Source organism: Budorcas taxicolor, chromosome 8, assembly GCF_023091745.1.
Source record: "Budorcas taxicolor isolate Tak-1 chromosome 8, Takin1.1, whole genome shotgun sequence".
In the NCBI taxonomy this organism is placed as follows: domain Eukaryota; kingdom Metazoa; phylum Chordata; class Mammalia; order Artiodactyla; family Bovidae; genus Budorcas; species Budorcas taxicolor.
In genome coordinates this window covers 42,534,272-42,554,973 of record NC_068917.1, presented here as the reverse complement: position 1 = coordinate 42,554,973, position 20,702 = coordinate 42,534,272, and the positions used below count along the sequence as shown (strand labels likewise).

The 20,702-nt window shown below is 35.8% G+C and overlaps 1 protein-coding gene across 1 annotated transcript in view; it reads left to right on the top strand.

Annotated features, from left to right (window-relative positions):
• The window catches only part of JAK2 (Janus kinase 2), an 84,047-nt gene that overhangs the window by 12,176 nt on the left and 51,169 nt on the right, over window positions 1–20,702 (top strand). The window contains exons 2-3 of the mRNA XM_052644834.1: window positions 5,750–5,873; window positions 17,024–17,141. Coding sequence (XP_052500794.1) covers window positions 5,750–5,873; window positions 17,024–17,141 — 242 coding nt within the window. The remainder of the gene's footprint in view (window positions 1–5,749; window positions 5,874–17,023; window positions 17,142–20,702) is intronic.

The following is a 20,702-nucleotide window of genomic DNA, read 5'->3' as shown; positions in this document are numbered from 1 at the left end:
AAATTTTGAATGTATGTTTCTCCTTCTGGTTCTGTGTTTTGTTGCTTCATGTATTCTATTGAGCCTTGAAATTAGTGGGGCTTCCCTGGTGGCTCAGACAGTAAAGTCTTTGTTCTGCAATGCAGGAGACCGGGGTTTGATCCCTGAGTTGGAAAGATGCCCTGGAGAATGGCTACCCACTCCAACATTCTCACATGGCCAATTCCTTGGACCAAGGAGCCTTGTAGGATACAGTCCATGGGTCGCAAAGAGTCAGACAAGACTTTGTGACTGTCACTTTCACTTTATTAGTGAAACACACATTTAATATTATTATGTCTTCCTGTTGAGATGGCCCTCTTATTACTGTGAAGTATTCCTTTTTATCTCAACTAATCTTTCTTTTTTTAAAAAAGTTTACTTAGTTTAATGCTAATGTTGACTCATCAGGGTTTTTTTTTTTTTTCCATATGTTTTCATGGTGTATAATTTTCCTACTTTTTAGCATCAACCTATCTATATCCTTTTGTTTAAATTAATGTTAGTCACTCAATCATGCTCGACTGTTTGCAACCCTATAGGCTATAGCACGCCAGACTCCTCTGTCCATGGGATTCTCCAGGCAAGAATTCTGGAGTGGGTTACCATTTCCTCCTCCAGGGGATCATCCCAACCCAGGGATTGAACCTGGGTTGTTAAAGTAGGTCCCTTGTAAATAACACAGTTTTCTTTTTAATAATCCAGACTAATATAATATGTATTTTATTGGCTTATTTACATTTATGTATAATAGAATTACTGATGTGTTTGTGTTTATAACCTTGTTTTGTATTTTATGTATCTTTAGGTTTCCTTCTTTTCTGCCTTTTTTAGGTTGATCAAGTATTTTTCTTTCTTTCTTTTTTTTACTTCATCTCTTCTGTTGAATTTTTTTTTTTGAACTAGTTTTTGTATTTTTCTATTGGCAGCTACCCTAGATATTATAGTGTACATTTTTTTGCTTATTACAGTCTTAAGCTAGCATGTTATTTTTCAAACAATTCGAGAATTTTATAACAATTTAACTGTATTTACTTCTTTTCACATTTGGTGTTACTGATCTGTTTTACTTTTGTACACATCACAAACACACAGGTATACAAATTATTATTAATTTAAATGGTTATTGTTCTTTTACTCTTTCCTGTTCATTTGTCATACATTTCCATGCTTTCATCTGTCATCATTTTCCTTCACCATAAAGAACTCCTTTTAGTATTTCTTTTACTGCAGATCTGTTGGTGACAGATTCCTTCAACTGTTGTTTATCTTTACTTCACTTGAACCTCTTGATACATTTTTTACCTTTGCTCAAGAAAATCAGAGCCAGACAAAAGTTAATGTGATAAAGATGTACTTTTTTAAGCAATAGTAAGGAAAGCTACTCCAGTGTAGAAGTGGGCTTAATTCTGAAAAAGTGGAAATTTATAGCCAAGGAACAAGTAGGATGGGGACACTGGGGAATCACAAATTACTGGAGGAGACATCAGGTCTGGGGGGGATTCTTGCTGAGCAGACCATGGTGATTCAGATACCAGCTGCGGGATTAAAGGAGTGCAGAATTTGATCAGATATGTCAAAGGTGGCAAAATCTTGCTAAATGGATTTAAGCAGGATTCCTGGATTCTTCAAGGAAATAAACTTTTAGGGTTACTTAGGGGAGGGTTCAGAGAAGCCTGACTAAAAGTTGGTCTAGGAAAGAATCTTTGTCAGCACTATACTTTTGTGTTTTCTTGTGGTCTTTACTATCATGCATTTAATTTCTTGTTTTGTAATTCTCTGATGGCTTCTCTGGGTCATCTATGATGAGATCCTTAAAGTTAGGCAATGTTTTCATTTTTGTATTTTCCATACCCATCTTGTGCATATTATAGAATAGAGACTGTTAATATTAGTGGAATGACTGTTCTTGGTCTAAAATGATATGGAATTGAATCACAGTTTTGGTAGTGGCTTAGAAAAGAAGAAACATTTTGAATTTAATTTTTTTATTAAATAAAAATAAGAATAATTTGGAGTTAGTGTGTAGGGATTTGTGTGTAGGGAAAGAAAAGGAGTTAAAAGTGACTTTGAGGTTTCTTTGAATCTATTCAGTATAATGTATATCTCAGACACAGTGTCACTGCCTTTTCTTTCTTCCTGCTGCTGCTAAGTCGCTTCAGTCGTGTCTGACTCTGTGCAACCCCATAGACGGCAGCCCACCAGGCTCCCGCATCCCTGGGATTCTCCAGGCAAGAACACTGGAGTGGGTTGCCATTTCCTTCTCCAATGCATGAAAGTGAAAAGTGAAAGTGAAGTCGCTCAGTCATGTCCGACTCCTAGTGACCCCATGGACTGCAGCCTACCAGGCTTCTCTCTCCATGGGATTTTTCAGGCAAGAGTACTGGAGTGGGGTGCCATCGCCTTCTCTGTTCTTTCTTCCTAGAACAGTGCCATTAACATGAGCTAGTTAGAAAAAATGTGAATTAAGTATTAATATATAATTGCCATTTTGGAGTAAGATGGTGTGACTAAATATGACGTAAGCGCTGTCTTTTGCTTTTGTTTGCCATGTGACCTAACCATTTTCCTTTAGGGGTGTATCCCCTTGTTCTGACCCTTTTGTGCCAATTTATATGGACACATTTGTTTTCCTATTTTGATACATATAATTGAGGTTTGGAGTCTTACTTCTATTAAGAAATCATTATTCAACATTTTAAAACATCCTGATGTTTCATCAGTATGAGTTCACTTTTTTAATCACACTATTGTTTGAAAATCATGCATTATCTTGTTCAGATAAATACCCCTATCATCATATGCTAAGAATATTGGTTCCATATGCAGTTTTATTTGCATGATTACATTTAAACTAAATGACACTTTTTTGCTAAAGTTCTTTTCCTAGTATTCCTTTTTTCCAAGGTAATCTCAAATCAGGTCTTTTACGTTCCCTTCCTGGGTAATTTCATCTCCTACTGTGTTTCTTTTTTTTTTTTGTAATTGGATTATAATTGCTTTACAGTGTATTAGTTTCTGCTGTACAACAAAGTGAATCAGCTGTGTAGGACTGAGATATATACACTTCCACTGTGTCTCATATATGTACCTGAAACACTGGCAATGTGACTTATTTTGTGGAGAGAGGTAAGGTAGTGCCTTGTACCTTCTAGATAGAAGAAATGTCAAGTTTAAAGCATTTTTTCAGTGCAGAATTAGGCTAGATCCAAATAGTACTCAGATAAAATAATTACTTCTCAAATTATTTGAATAGTATTCTTTCCTATCATCTTATGATTATTTTAAAGTTTAGAGACGAACAAACCATTATTCTCTCGTTTCAAAGTGGCATACGTGGTGGACTCTTACTTTGTATTCATTAGTGGCTTTGATCTGTTTTCCCCTTTCCCTTTCTTTTTAACATGAGGCTTGCTGTTTTTATTTAATGAATTCTTTAAAAAAAAAAAAAAGAAGTTTATTCTCCATTGTACTGTTATCTTCTTTTTACTTTAGTCTCATCCTGGTAACTAAGACCATAATCTTTGGTGAACCCTCCAGATTTTCTCCATAGTCGTGTAACCCTGCGTGCTTAGTTGCTCATTCATGTCTGACTCTTTGCTACCCCATGAACTATAGCCCACCAGGCTCCTCTGACCATTACATTCTCCAGCAAGAAAACTGGAGTGGGTAGCTATTCTCCTCTCCAGAGGATCTTCCTGACCCAGGGATTGAACCTGGGTCTCCTGCATTGCAGATTCTTTACAGTCTGAGCCACCAGGGAAGCTCCCATATAATCATACAGGGATGCACAACCCCCCTCCCTGTCATACAGAGTCATTAGGATTTTGAGATCATTATTTTATAGCATGGAATCATATTACACACTGTTATGTGCTTCTTGCTTTTTTCATGAAAACATACATTGTGAAAAATCTGTTCAAACCAACTGCCTTTGTACTAACTCATTCTTTTTATTAAATTTCATGAAGGTCCATGGAATGGATTATACCACCTCAGTTTTTTTATATTTTCTACTCTTGAATTTACATTTTATTTCTTTTTAATTTCTTACTACTATACTACATTTTTAGGAGTACCCAGGAGAGATTGCTGGCTTAAAAACACATTTTAAATTTTTATTGACATTGATTTCTCATAACTGTGTAGGTACTACTTTCTCAGAAGTTGTGCTAGTTTACATTTCTAGCAATTATGTAGTGTAGTTCCCTTTTCACTTCAGTTCAATTAGCACTAGATGCTATCCCTCTTAGGTGAATGGGGATAAAGGGATAGTACTTAATTTAAATTTACATTTTCTTCAACACTAATATTTCCATTCTTTCTTCTGCTTTTTAGTCTTGTGGATTTGCTCTACTGTGAATAACTTATTTCCATTTGTTTTCCATTTTCACTTTTAATATTTTTGTTTTGCCTTTTGAATCTTGATTTTTATTATAACATTTCAAGTAATTCTTTGTGTAGAAAGATAAAATACATATCAGTGTGCTTACTACTTGTCAAATTTATCATTTTGTCATTTAACTACCGACTTTTTTCTAATATGTTATCATGATGTTTAAAGTGTCACTTAGTTGTGTTTGACTGTTTGTGACCCCATAAACTGTAACCTACCAGGCTCCTCTGTCAATGAAATTCTCCAGGCTAGAATACTGGAGTGGGTTGCTATTTCCTTTTCTAGGGGGTCTTCCTGACCCAGAGATCAAACTTGGGTCTCCTGCATTGCAGGCAGATTCTTTACTCTCTGAGCCACCATCCTGATGAGTTATGTTAATAGATTTTCTTAATTTAGCCATTGCTCCAATCTTCAAATAAATGAACTTTGTCATATTTTTTTAAAGAAACATTGATTGATTTTGTTTGCAAATGTTTAATTTAGGATTTTTGAATTTATTTTGGTAAGTGAGATTTATCATTTTATAATGTCTTTGGTTTTGATATCATGGTCAAATTGAATTAAAAAATGTGTCAGTTTTCCTGTTCTCTTTTTTCTTAGTATTTGCTTCTGATTTAATTGAAATGTGAATAGAAAACATGGTATGTATGACCAGTCTCTAGCATTTTTGGAGACTTGTTTTTAGCCTCCACATGATTGGTATGTACTTGTGTGGATTCTCTCTGTGTTTGGAAATAATACACATTATTTAATTTTGTGGTTTAAGTGTTCTATATGATTTTTTAAGTTCACTGGCCTTTAGCCTTTTGTTAATGTACCTTCTAAAATATTTTTGAAAAAAAAATCACATATCTTTGCATTTTAAGTTGATGTTTAAAAGTTTTCATTGTAAGTTTAAATAGTTCAGAGAATATAATAACAAGTATATTGTGTAAAACTTGATATTTAAAAATAAAAATGTTTCATTGTTCTTTTTAAAAGCACCTGGTGACTCAAGTATTTTAGTTATTTGGTACCCTCATTATTATTTAAAACAATATTGTTGGGTTAATCCAGTATTATTGGGTCAACTTCACTGTACAAAATAACTAAAAAAAGTAGATAAATTTTTTATAATGTGTTTGAAAGAATCCTAGCAGTCAAATGTTACAATACAGGGGGAAAATATATTTAATTAAGAACTTACTTGTAAGTGGTGTTGAAGCAGAAGATTTTGACTGCTGCTACGTTTTGCACAGATCTTAAGAGTTATTACTTCAGCCCCACTGCAGATTATAGATATTATTGTAAATGTACTTTAATGTCTGTAATAATTTGTTTCTGTTTCTTTCTTAGGAATCACACCTGTATATCATAGTATGTTTGCTTTAATGAGTGAAACAGAAAGGATCTGGTATCCACCCAACCATGTCTTCCATATAGATGAATCAACCAGGCAAAACGTACTCTACAGAATCAGGTACTTTCTCCAGTAAAGTAGTCACTTTTAACTTAATGGTAAAAGGCAAAGTGGGAGAAATTATCAACCATAACTTTTAAATTGCAAGGTCTTTAGTGTCGAAGACCAGAACCAGTTAGCATCTAATCTTCATTTGGGCTTCCCAGGTGGTGCTAGTGGAAAAGAACCACCTGCCAATGCAGGAGATGTAAGAGACATGGGTTTGATCCCTTGGTTGGGAAAATCTCCTGGAGGAGGGTGTGGCAACCCACTGCAGTATTCTAGCCTGGAGAATCTCAGGGACGGAGGACCCTGGTGGGCTGCAGTCCATAGGGTGGTAGAGTCTGACACTACTAAAGTGACTTAGTATGCACACACACACTTCTTCTTTTAAGATTCTCTTTCCCCACTAGATAAAGTGTTCATACATGCTCTTTTACTAGGATGCTCTGAGAATAAAGCTGTTTTTGTTAGGATGCTACTTTTCCACTTAAGATTATAATTAAAATTTGAAAGGATAAGAATGACCTTTACTTGAAAAATCCTAAATGTTTGGAATACTGATAATTTCTCAGAAAACTTGATGTTTTATATAATAATCTGTGATCTCACATCCATTCTTTCTAAAAACCTTTTTCAGCTGAAGTGAAGGAAGGATAAGATTTTGCCAGTGATTATTTACAACATCAAATTACAAATTGTTTAATAATTTTTGGTAATATGTAATACCAAGTTACAGAAATCCAGAGGTATTTTATGATTTAAAAGGATGAAACAAAGAAAGAAGTCCAGTCTGTTCTTCCTTCTGAAACAGATCAGTTCCATAGAGTCAGTGTTGCATAGTAGAACATGACCGTGGACTCATTCATGATTATAAAAAGGAGAGAAAACCTTAGTAAACTAAAAGTCAGGGGAGACATTCATACCATGATTAAAGTATATCTGCAAAAACATGTGGCAGATAATATTCTTAAATGATAAAATATTAGCATCATTCTCTTCTAAAGTCAGGAATAAGATAAAAAGCAAAGGTAACAAGTATACAGTTATCTACTTGTACATAGGATTTTGGTGGAGTTCCTAACCAATACAGTAAAACAGGAACAATATTTCATAACTGAGAACAAAGAAGGAAAAAGTCATTATTTGGAAATCATGTGATTATTAACAAAAAAACTATGAGCAAATCTACAGGCATCAGTAATAACCATTCAGCAGAAGGCTATATTTATTGGATCAGTATGTTAAGGTAGCCATTTCCATACACCATAAACAAACAGAAAAGAGGTCACTTAAAATAAAGACTAATAAAAGCAAAAAACATAGGTACTTAGAATTAAACCTATTCAAATTTATTAAGACTTTCACGCAGGTTTTAAGACTTTTAAAATTTGTGTTATTTAAAGAAGCAGAGTAATATGCAACATATGTTTCACAGAATATCAGTATCTTATTAAGAATATTTTCTTTATCAATTTCTATAATTTCTTTCTGTAATCAGCAAGTAGTGTATCTTTTTATTTTAAAATGTCTGTAGAGCAGTAATCTGCAGTCTTTTTCTATAAGAAGTCAGATAGTAAATATTTTAGGCGTTGTGAGGAGTAGTTTGCTGATGTCTTCTAAAGAATTAAAAAATGTTTCCCTTATCAAATTTATGACTTCCTCCTACTTTTAAACTAAGGGGGCACATATGCACTGCTACCTATAATCACAAGTACTAAGGATAATGTAACCAGAAACTGCCCCAAAGAGATTTTATATAATTTTTAAAAATTGTGCCTGTCTGTGGTTTAGAGGCTCTTCTTCATTTCCTTTATTACATATTTATGGGTTATTTCAGAATCAACATAAAAGAGCAACAATTATAAAACCGTGTTGGAGAACTTATAATGTATAAAGATGTGATTTATATGACAAATATAGAACAAAGAGAATGAAAGAGAGTTTTTGTATTATATTAAAATTAAGTTGATATTAGTAAGAACTAGATTAAGTTACAATGTCTTTTGTAATTCTCCGAGAGACTCATATGCCAAAACTCAAAAATATATAGTAAAAGATAAAATAAGAGACTTAATGTATTAATAATACACTAGAAAATTAATATATTAATAATATAGTAGAAAATATCTATAGCAATAATGAAACAAATGAACAAAAAGACAAAAAAGTCCAAAAAATCGTAGTAGAAGCAAGATGACAGACATAATACTTTATTAATAGAAATAGCCTTAAGTGTAAATGAATTAAACTCTCAAAAAGCATAAACTGAAGAACTAAATTTTTAAAAAATATATAGATTACATCCTGTCTATAAGGGGAACACTTTGCATTCAAAAACACAAATAACTTGAAAGTAAAGGATTGAAGAAGATATACCAGGCATTGAGTAACCAAAAGAGAGTTGAGAAGCTATATTATCAAACAAAGTTGATTATAAGATGTACATTGTTGGTAGAGGTCAGGGAGGGACATTTTATAATGATCAACGAGTTTATCCATTAGGAAGCATAATATTTGCTTGTAATTAGTATAAGTTGGATCCAACTACAGAGCTCCAACATAAATTAAGCAACAATGAAAAAATTAAAAGGAAAACTGGACAGTTCAACAATAATAGTTGGAGCCTTCAATGCCTCGCTTTCAGTAATGGACAGAACAACCAGAGTGAAGATCAGCATGGAAATAGAAGACTGGAATAACACTGTAAACTAGCTAGACATACAAACATAGAACACTGTACCTAACGACAGGACAATACATATTCTTTTCAAGTGCACAGGGAATATTCTTCAGGTTAGATCATATGTTAGTCCATCAAATGAATCTCAGTAAATTTGCTAATATTGAAATCATACAAAGTATGTTCTCTGACCACTGTGGAAGTAAATTAGAAATCATTAACAGAAGGAAAGTTGTACAGTTCACAAATATGTGGTAATTGACAACACCATTCTAAATAAATAATGGGTCACAGAAGAAATCACAAAGGAAAATAGAAAATATTTTGATATAACTGGAAATGAAAACGGATCATATGAAAACAGGGTGAGTGAGTGAAGTCGCTCAGTCGTGTCCAACTCTTTGCGACCCCATGGACTATGTAGCCTACCACACTCCTCCATCCATGGAATTTTCCAGGAGTGGGTTGCCATTTCCTTCTCCAGAGGATCTTCCCGACCCAGGGATTGAACCTGGGTCTCCCACATTGTAGGCAGACGCTTTACCGTCTGAGGCTTAGGGTATGCAGCTAAAAACCATGCTTTAAAGTAAATTCATAGTTATTGAAACTATATAAAAAAAAGTTCTCAAATCAATAACATTCCATTTTAACAAAGTAGAGAAAGAAGAGTAAATTAAACTGAAAGCAAGTTAAAGGCAGGAAATAATAAAGATCAGAGTAGAGATAAATGAAATAGAGGATAGAAAAACAAGAGAAAATGAGGAAACCAAAAGTTGTTTGGTTCCTTGGAAAGATCAACAGTATCAGTAAAGCTTTAACTAGATAAAGAGAGAAGCTTAAATCAGGAATAAGAGAGGTAACATTACTGTGACTTTACAAAAATAAAAAGGATTATAAGAAACAGCTGTATGCCAACAAACTGCATAACCAAGATGAAATAGAGAAATGCTTAGAAAGACACAAACTATAGAACTGACAAAGAAATAGAATATATGAATTTACCTTAACAAGTAAAGAAATAGAATTCAATTAGTAATTAAAAAACAAACAAAACAAAAAACTTTGCACAAGGAGAGCCCAGATCCAAGTGGCTTTACTGGTGATTTCTATTAAACTTTTAAGGATATGTTGATACTTTGTTGTTGTTCAGTTGGTAAATCTTGTCCAACTTTGTGACCTCATGGACTGTAGCTTGCCAGGCTTCTCTGCCCTCCTCTATTTCCCAGAGATGGCTCAGGTTCATGTCCATTGAGTCAGTGATGCTATCTAACCATCTTATCCCCTGCTGTCCATTTCTCCTTTTGCCTTCAATCTTTCCCCAAATCAGGGTCTTTTCCAGTGAGTCGGCTTTTCACATCGCATGGCCAAAGTATTAAGCTTCAGCTTCAGCAGCATTCCTTCCAGTGAATAATTGGGGTTGATTTCCTTTAGGATTTACTGGTTTGATCTTCTTGCAGTCCAGGGGACTCTCAAGAGTCTTCTCCAGCACCACAATTCAAAAGCATCAGTTCTTCTGTACCCAGCCTTCTTTATGGTCTGCCTCTCGTATCCTTACATGACTACTGGAAAAACCATAGCTTTGACATGCAGACCTTTGTTGGCAAAGTGATGTCTTTGCTTTTTAATATGCTCTCTAGGTTTGCCATAGCTTTCATTTCAAGGAGCAAGCGTCTTTTAATTTCATGGCAGCAGTCATCATTTGCAGTGATTTTGGAGCCCAAGAAAATAAAATTTGTCACTGTTTATACTTTTTCTTCTTGTATTTGCCATAAAGTGATGGGACCGGGTGCCATGACCTTAGTATTTTGAATGTTGAGTTTCAAGTCAGGTTTTTCACTCTCTTCTTTCATCTTCATCAAGAGGCTCTTTACTTCCTCTTCACTTTCTGCCATTAGAGTGGTATTATCTGCATATCTGAGATTGTTGATATTTCTCCCAGCAATCTTGATTCCGGCTATGATTCATCCAGCCCAGCATTTCACATAATGTACTCTGCATAGAAGTTTAAAAAGCAGGGTGACAATATACAGCCTTGTCATACTCCTTTTCTGGTTTTGAACCAGCCACTTGTTCCATGTCCAGATCTGACTGTTGCTTCTTGACCCACAGACAGAATTCTCGGGAGCCAGATAAGATGGTCTGCTAATCCTTTCTGTTTAAGCACTTTCCACAGTTGTGATCCACACAGTCAAAGGCTTTAGCATAGTTAGTGCAGCAGAAGTAGATGCTTTGCTGAAACTCCCTTGCTTTCTTGATAGTCCAGCGAATGTTGGCAGTTTGATCTCTGGTTCCTCTGCCTTTTCTAAACCCAACTTGTACAGCTGGAAACTCTCGGCTCACGTACTCCTAAAGCCTGGGTTGAAGGATTTTGAGCATAATCTTGCTAGCATGTGAAATGAATGGAATTGTATGATAGTTGGAACTTTCTTTGGCATTGCCCTTCTTTGTCATTAGAATGAAAACTGAACTTTTCCAGTCCTGTGGACACAGCCAAGTTTTCCAAATTTGTTGACATGTTTAATATAGCACTTTAATAGCATCATCTTTTAGGATTTTAAATAGCTTAGCTGGAATTTTGTCACCTCCAGTAGCTTTGTTCGTAGTAATGCTTCCTAAGGCCCACTTGACTTCCCACTCCAGGATGTCTAGCTCTAGGTGAGTGACCACACCATCATGGTTTTCTGGCTCATTAAGACCTTTGTTGTATAGTTCTTCTGTGTATTCTTGCCATTTCTTCTTAATCTCTTCTGCTTCTGTTAGGTCCTTATTGTTTCTGTTGTATATTGTGCCCATTCTCACATGAAATGTTCCCTTTATGGTTTTGGTCGCTGCCTCCTATACAGTGTTAGGAACCTCCGCCTGTAGTTCTTCACATGCTCTACCAGATGTGCTCCCTTGAATCTGTTCATCTCCTCCACTGTATCATCATAACAGATGTGATTTAGGTCATACGTGAATGGCCTAGTAATTTTCCCTACTTTTTTAATTTAAGCCTAAGTTTTATAGTAAGAAGTTCATGATCTGATCCACAGTCAGTGCCAGGTCCTTTTTTTTTTTTTTTTAACTGACTGTATAGAGCTTCTCCATCTTTAATTGTGAAGAACATAATCACTCCAGTTTTGATAGTGACACTCTGGTGATGTCCATGTGTAGAGTCATCACTTGGGTTGTTGAAAGAGGGTGTTTGCTAATGATCACTGTGTTCTCTTGACAAAACTATGGTAGCCTTTGCCCTGCTTCATTTTGTACTATAAGGCCAAATTTGCCTATTATTTCAGGTATCTCTTGACTTCCTACTTTTGCATTCCAGTCTCCTATGATGAAAAGGACATCTTTTTTGTGTGTTAGTTCTAGAAGGTGTTGTAGGTCTTCATAGAAATGATCAGTTTCCACATCAGTGGTTAGGACATACACTTGGGTTATAGTGATGTTGAATGGGTTGCTTTGGAAACAAACAAAGATCATGCTGTTGTTTTGAAGATTGCACCCAGGTACTGCATTTTGGACTCTTGTTGATTATGAGCACTACTTCATTTCTTCTAAGGAATTCTTTCCCACAATAGGTATAATGGTCATCTGAGTTAAATTCACCCATGACGGTCCGTTTTAACTCACTGATTTTGACTCCTAAGATGTACTTGTTCAGTCTCGCCATCTCCTCTTTTATTATGTCTAATTCACTTTGATTCATGAACCTAACATTCCAGATTCATATGCAGTGTTGTTCTTTACAGCATCGGACTTTACTTTCACCATGAGACGCATCCACAGCTGTGTGCCATTTCCTGTATGGCCCAGCTACTTCATTCTTACTGGAGCTAATAGTAATTGCCCTCTACTCTTTCCAAGTAATATACTGGGCATCTCCTGACCTGGGTAGGGGTTGGCTCATATTCCGTTGGTATATATTTTTGCTTTCTCATACTCTGTCCATGGGGCTTTCCAGGCAAGAATAGTTGAGTAGATTGCCATTATCTCTTCCAGTGGACCATGATTTGTCAGAACTCTCTACTCTGACCCCTCCTTCTTGGGTTGCCATGCATGCCATGGCTCACAGCTTTGTTGAGTTATGCAAGTCCCCTCCCTGTGACAAGACTGTGATCCATGAAGGGAATGTTGATACTGAAAGAAGTGAAAGTGTTAGTCGTTCAGTCATGTCCACCTCTGGATTGTAGCCTGCCAGGCTCCTCTGTCCATGGGGTTCCCCAGGCAGGAATACTGGAGTGGGTTGCCATTTCCTTCTCCAGGGGATCTTTCCTGACCCAGGGATCAAACCCAGGTCTCCTGCATTGCAGTCACATTCTTTACCATCTGAGCCACCAGGGAAACCCCAATTAGTTATTCCCGAAGAGTGAAAAGGAGGAAACACTTCCCAACTCATTCCGTAAGTTCACCATTACCCTGATAACAAATCCAGGCAAAGAAGTCCAAAAAATAAGAAAGCCACAGACCAATGTCCTTTATAAACATACGTGTAAAAATCATCAAGAAAATACTAGCAAACCAAATCCACCTATATCTAAAAAGGATTAAATATTGACCAGGTAGAGATTATCCTAGGATATTCCTTTAACATCTCGAAATCAGTATAATGTACCATATTAGAATAAAGAGCCAAAGCATATGATCATCTTAATAAACATAGAAGAAAACTTTTGACAGAATCCAATATTCTGTTTTAATCAAAATACTAAACACAACAGGAATGGACTGGAACTTCCTCAGTATGATAAAGGATCTGTGAAAAACTCCAGAGCTAATCTAATACTTGATAGTGAAAAGCTTAATGCTTTCTTCCGAAGATCAAAAACAAGACAAGAATATCTTCTCTCAGCCCTTCTGTTGAACACTGTAGAATAGATTCTAGACAGGGAAATATGTCAAGGGAAAGAAATACAGGGCATCCATGTTGGAAAAGAAGAGATAAAACTCTCTATTCCCAGATATTAGGATCTAGTATATGCGAAATCCTAAGAAATTAATCAACTATTAGAACTAATACATGAGCTCAGCCTAGTTGTAAGATAGAAATTCAAAGTGTTGTATTTCTGTATGCTAGGAATTAGAGAAGGCAATGGCAACCCACTCCAGTACTCTTGCCTGGAAAATCCCATGGACGGAGGAGCCTGGTAGGCTGCAGTCCATGGGGTCACTAAGAGTCGGACACGACTGAGCATCTTCACTTTCACTTTCATGCATTGGAGAAGGAAATGGCAACCCACTCCAGTGTTCTTGCCTGGAGAATCCCAGGGACGGGGGAGCCTGGTGGGCTGCCGTCTGTGGGGTCGCACAGTGTCGGACACGACTGAAGCAACTTAGCAGCAGCATGCTAGGAATTATAGTACAAATGTGAAATTAATAAAATTCCATTTACAATAGCATAAAAGAATACTTTGATTTAAACCTAACAAAAGAATTGCAGAATTTGTATACTGAGAAATATAAAACATCATTGAAAGAAATTCGAGAAACACCTAAATAAATGGAAAACTGTCTCATGTTTGTGTATAGGAAGATTTCATATGGCAATATTCCCATCATTAAGCTTTATTTTCAGTGTGGTCGCCACTGAAATTCTGTCTTTATTCCAGAAATTGACAGATAATCATAAATTTGTGAAAAATCAGAGTCTTGAGAAAGAGCAAAGTAGGAAGATTCACATTTCTTATTTCAAAACTTAGTCCACAATCATAGTTATTAAGACTGTGCTACTGACTTTAGGTTAGATATATACATTAATGGAATAAATTGAAAGTCCAAAAATAATCTCTCATATTATGGCTGTAGACTTTAGGCAAGGGTGCCGTGACAATTCATGGGGGAAGAATAGTCTTCAACAAATGATGCTTTGACAACTGAATATCCACATGTAGAGTAATAAACTTAGACCACCAACTCACACCATTGACCAAAAAGTAACTTAAAATGGATCACAGACCTTAATTTAGTGGCTAAAACTATAAAATCTTTAGGAGAAAACACAGGACTATATCTTTGTGTACTTAAAGTAGGCAGTATTTCAATATGGCACCAAAAGCTTAAGTAACAACAACAACAACAAAATAGGTTAGTTGGGATTCATCAAAGTATGTTTGTTCATCAAAGGATACTGACAAGAATGTGAAAAGACAAGCCACAGAATGGAAGAAAATGTTTATAAATCATGTATCTGACAGATACCTTATATCTATAATATATAAAGAACTCTAACAGCTCAATATAATGACAAATAACCCAGTTAAAATAAATGGGCAAAGTTTTGAATAGCCCTTTCTCTAAAGAAAACATTCAAAGGATCAATAAGCATGTGAAAAGATACTCAACATCATTATTCATTAGAGAAATGTAAATCAGAACCACAATGGCCTATCATTTACCCACTAGAATGGCAAGCATTAAAAAGATGGACAGTGATTATCAATTTTTCAAATTAACTCTTATTAAGTGGGACACGGGGTACCAGATGATGAGCCACATTTCAACAATAAACTGCAAAAGGAATTGAAGCAGAAAAGTTTATTCCTCACTGGTCCTTGAGGACATACCAGCATGCCTTAAGGTGTCACATGGAAAAGTTAAGGCACACTGCAGATAGAGTCAGCCCTGGAGTACATGCCCTTATTAGGGTTTGTGGGTGAGTGCTTTAGGGTTCCTGGGCTAAGGCTAGATTCATTTCAAAAGAGCTGGATTTTGGTAAGCCATATGGGCATCCACTGAAGGGGCACATAGGGATGGGCATGGAGAGGCAGGGATGACTGTGGATCACAAAGGCTGTTGGGGAAGTCGTATCAGGAACTTGTAATTGCTTGTGACTCTGCAGATTTCTGTCTGGAGCATGCATTTGTGTGGGGATTAATGTCAGTTTAAGGTCTGTATGGGACTCTTGAGCAAACAAAATGAATGCTGAGTCGGCAGTACCATAGAAAAATTCAGCTTAAATTCTTCCACCCAAGTGTTGGCAAGGATGTGACCTATTGGGGCACTCATACATTTTTGTTAGAAGTATAAAATAATCCAAATGCTTTGAAAGAGAGTTTGGCTACTCCTTAAAAAGATAAACATAAAATTTCATATGATTCAGCAGTGCTACCCAGGTATATATGCAAGAGACATGAAAATATACATCCTCAGGAAAAAAAAAACTTGTATATGATTATTAATAGCAACATTATTCACAACAGCAAAAAGGTGGAAACAAACCAAATGTCCATAAAGTGATGAATGGTTCATCTAAATGTGATACATCCATACAATGAAAATCTAACTGGGCAATAAAAAGAAATGAAGTACTGACATATGCTATAAATATGGGTGATCCTTGAAAACATTATGCTAAGGTGAAAGAAGGTAGAAAAATCCACATTATATGATTCCATTTATATAAAATGTCTAGAATAGATAAATTTATAGAGACAGAGTAATAGTAACTTAGGGGAGTAGATATGGGTGGCTTGGGTGTGACTGCCAGTGAGAATGGAATTTCTTTTATGGAAGATAAATATGTTCTAAAGTTAGGTTTTAGTGATGTTTGTACAATGCTTTGAATATACTAAAAACATTTAACTTTTAATGAAGTATGTCTCAATAGAGCTGTGAAAGCAGTATAGAAGTTTTTTTGTTTCTTTGAAGGACAAGTTTGTCACATCCATTTTTTAAAAAAATTGAAGTGTAATTGATTTACAATGTTGTGCTAGTTTTGGTGTTCAGCAAAGTGATTCAAGTTATACATATTTATGTATATTGTTTTTCATATTCTTTTCCATTATGGCTTATTACAGGATATTGAATATCCCTGTGCTATACAGTAGGACCTTGTTGTTTATCCATTCTATATGTAATAGTTTGTATCTGCTAACTGCAAACTCTCGAGCCAACCTTCCCCCACTCCCTACCCCTTTGGCAACCACAAGACTGTTATCTATGTCTGTGAGTCTGTTTCTATTTCATAGATAAGCTCATTTGTGTCATGTTTTAGAGTCCACATAGAAGTGACATCATATGGTATTTGTCTTTCTCTTTCTTTATGACTTTGCTTAATAAGATAATCTCCGGGTACATCCATGTAGCTGCCAGTGGTATTATTTCATTCTTTTTAATGTAATCTCCATTTTTAAAAAGAAGACAATTGTTTTCACACCAAATTTAACGTTTTCACGTTCTTCCACTGATATTGCTAGAATTACATTAAAATTTTTTTGTTGATGTTTTATTTCTACATTCCTCTATTTTCTGTTATTGCTTCTATGTTCTGTGCATTGAAGAAGGCAGATTATGAGTTTTAAACTTATGTTTCTTATATTTTCTGCCTATATTATTACTGTGGTTTTATCCATATTTTCTTTTATCCTCATTTTATATTTAACACTCTTAGTTGTGTTTTCTGATTATGGGATAATACCTTTTGGTAGACTGGAACTGGTTATATATACACAGTATATCTGTTTTAGAACTGTTTGGAGGCTGACTGAGTGTTTTAACTGTCTCGTAGATTTTACTTTCCTTACTGGTATTGTAATGGCAGCAACAGAACCTATCGACATGGAATAGCTCGAGGTGCTGAAGCTCCTCTTCTTGATGACTTTGTCATGTCTTACCTTTTTGCTCAGGTATGATTATATTATCTTCATTGTACATGTGTTAAATTATAAATATCTTGCTGTATAGTATATTTCTTAATCTGGAAATTATTTGCATATGGGAAAATTGATGCTCTGTATGCATAGCAGGTGCAGAGAGGTAACAAAATTGAGTCTTTTATCACTAATGTTTAATCCCTTAGCTTTCGGATGTACGTGCATGTGTGCCAAGTCGTATCCAACTCTTTGCTGCGACCCAGTGGACTGTAGCCCGCCAGGCTCCTCTGTCAATGGGGTTTCCTAGGCAAGAATACTGGAGGGGGCTGCCATTTCCTACTCCAGGGGATCTTCCTGACCCAGGGATCAAACTGGCGTCTCTTGTGTCTCCTGCATTGGCAAGCAGATTCTTTACCACTGATGCCACCTAGGAAGCCCATGGCTTATGGATAATAGATGCTAATTTATAAAGATTCCTAGAGTTGGCCCTTTGAATTTTCTTTTTTATTTTAGTGCTTTAAATGATTTTAAGAATTCACAAAGTTTAGACTGAGTTTTACAGCATGATTCATGTAGACCTAAGTGGCCGTAATATAGGACAGTGAAATTTCTTTAGGGGGATTTTAAAGAAATTCCTAAACAGTTTCAGACTTTTATTAGTGGGTAGTGAAATGTAAAGAAAGTAAGTAACTGCATAAAAAGTGAACTATCAATATACAGTAGTATGTGTAGCCCCTCACAGGAGGGGAGCTAGTTGTTGATACTTAGCCTAAAAACTGTGTTCCAGTTACTTGTTTATTAATACTGTATGATTTTTGTGGTATTTTGGAACATTTTAAAATGCTTTCTTGTTTATAACGTTGATTTAAACAGTAATTGAAATGTTTTGTCATTAAATTACTTTTGAGTCTATGTGCTGCAAGAATGAGGAGTAGTTAGTAAAGAAAGAAATTAGTGCTTTTATGTAAACATATGCTCTTGATATTCCCAAGGTATCCAGTCAAGTTCTAAATCACATTTGCTAATATCATGGGAAGTAATCTCACATATCCTCATAGCTCACATTTCTAAGATGTGTAGTAGATATAGTTGTTTATGAGCAACAGATTAAAGAATATTTCTTTTTTGCCATATAGAGCAACTGACATTTTTATGTGTGAAGGGATATAATATACTTAATAAAGTTTATTATTTTAGCCATTGTTTAGTGATCAAAGCAGTGCTTTAATTCAGGGAATTCATATTGTGCAGCCTTTGCCTCCATCCATCTCCAGAACATTTCTCATCTTCCCAAATTGAAACTTTTTACCCATTAAAAAGTACCTCTTTGTTTCCTTCTCCTGACCTCTGGCAGCCACCTTTCTACTCTGTCTTTATTCATTTGTTTATTCCAGGTGAGCTCAGTTAAGTGGAACTATACAGCATTTGCTTTTTTGTGACAGGCTCATTTCTCTTATCATAATGTCTTCAAGACTCATCTGTGTTTGGAATGTGTCAGACTTACCTTCCTTTTGAGGCTGAGTAATATTTTGTTGTATATACCACATTTTGTTTGCTCATGTCTCTGCTTGGAGAGTTGCTTTTCTTCTACTTTTTGGTACTTATGAGCAGTACTGTAATGAACATGAATGTACAGATATCTCTGAGACCTTACTTTTAATTCTTTTGGATATATATCCAGAAGTGAGACTACTAGATCATATGGTAATTCTATTTTTAATGTTTTTAGGAACTACTATACTGTTTTCCATAGCGGCTGCACCGTTTTTACCTTACTGCCAGTGGCACACAAGTGTTCCTCACCAACACTTTTTGATAATGGCCATTCTGATAGGTGTAAAGTGATATCATGTTGTGATTTTGATTTGCATTTCTTTAATGATTAATTATGTAGAGCATTTTTGTAAGCTTATTGGCCTCTTCTATATTTTCTTTGGGGAAATTTCTGTTCAAGTCCTTTGCCCATTTCTTTAATCAGGTTATTTAGGGTTTTTTTGTTGTTGTTGTCTGGTTCTGGCTACTAACCCCTTATTAGATATATGATTTGCAGTGATTTTCTCCCGTTCTGTGAAGTGCCTTTTCACTATTGACTATGTCCTGTGATGCACGAACATTTTAAGTTTTGATGTAGTGCAATTTATCTATTTTTTCCTTCTGTTATCTATACTTTCAGTGTCAAATGCAAGAAATCATTGCCAAATCTATCATTGTGAAGCTTTCCCTCTTTATTTTTTATAAATATTTTACGGTTTTAGCTCTTATATTTAGATCTTTGATCTGTTTTCAGGGTTTTTTTTTAAAAATTATAGTTAATTTACAGTGTTGTGCTAATTTCTGCTGTACAGCAAAGTGATTCATATATCCATATATACACTCTTTCATAGCTCCCCAGATGGTACTAGTGGTAAAGAACCCACCTGCTTTACCATGTAGGAGACACAAGAGATGTGGGTTTGACTCCTGGGTTGGGAAGATCCCCTGGAGAAGGGCACAGCAACCCACTCCAGTATTCTTGCCTGGAGAATCCCATGGATGGGGGAGCCTGGTGAGCTACTCCATAGGGTCATAAAGCGTCAGACACAACTGAAAAGACCTAGCATGCACACACGCACACGTTTCATATTCTTTTCAATTATAGATTATCATAGGATATTGAATATAGTTCCCTGTGCTATACAGTAGAACCTTGTTATTTATCCATTCTCTAGTTTACATCTGCTAACCTGAAATTCCCAGTCCGTTCCCCCACCCCGTGGCAATCACATGTCTGTTCTGCATGCCCAAGTCTGTTTCTGTTCCACAGATAAGTTCATATTTTAGATTCCACTTATAAGGGATATCACATGGTATTTGTCTTTCTCTTTCTGACTGACTTCACGTCTGTGATAATCTCTAGATCTATCCATGTTGCTGCAAATGGCATTGTTTCATTCCTTTTTATGGCTGAGTAGTATTCCATTGTATGTACGTACCATACCTTCTTTATCCATTCATCTGTCAGGGGAGATTTACGTTGTCTCTATGTCTTGACTCTTGTAAATAGGTTGCTGTGAACATTGGGGTACCTTTATCTTTCTGAATTACAGCTTTTTTCAGATATATGCCCAGGGGTGAGATTGCTGAATCATATGGTAACTCTTTTTAGTTGTTTTGAGGAACCTCCATACTGTTTTCCATAGTAGCAGTACCAGCTTACATTCCCTTCAACAGTGTAGGAGGGTCCCCTTTTCTCCATACTCTCTAGCATTTGTTATTTGTTATTACGTTTTAGATAGCCATTCTCACCAATGTGAAGTGAGATCTCAGTGTATTTTTGTTTTGCATTGTTCCTTTGTCCATGGAGTTTTCCAGGCAAGAATACTGGAGTGGGTAGCCATTCCCTTCTCTAGGAAGTCTTCCCGACCAAGGGATCAAACCTGAGTCTCCTGCCTTGCAGGCGGATTCTTTGCCATCTGAGCCACTAGGGAAGCCCAACAATGAGTGATGTGGAGCGTCTGTTCGTGTGCCTGTCGCCCATCTGTATGTCTTCTTTGGGAAATGTCTAGCTCTTCTGCTCATTTTTCAATTGGTTTATTTGTTGTTTTGTTATTGAAT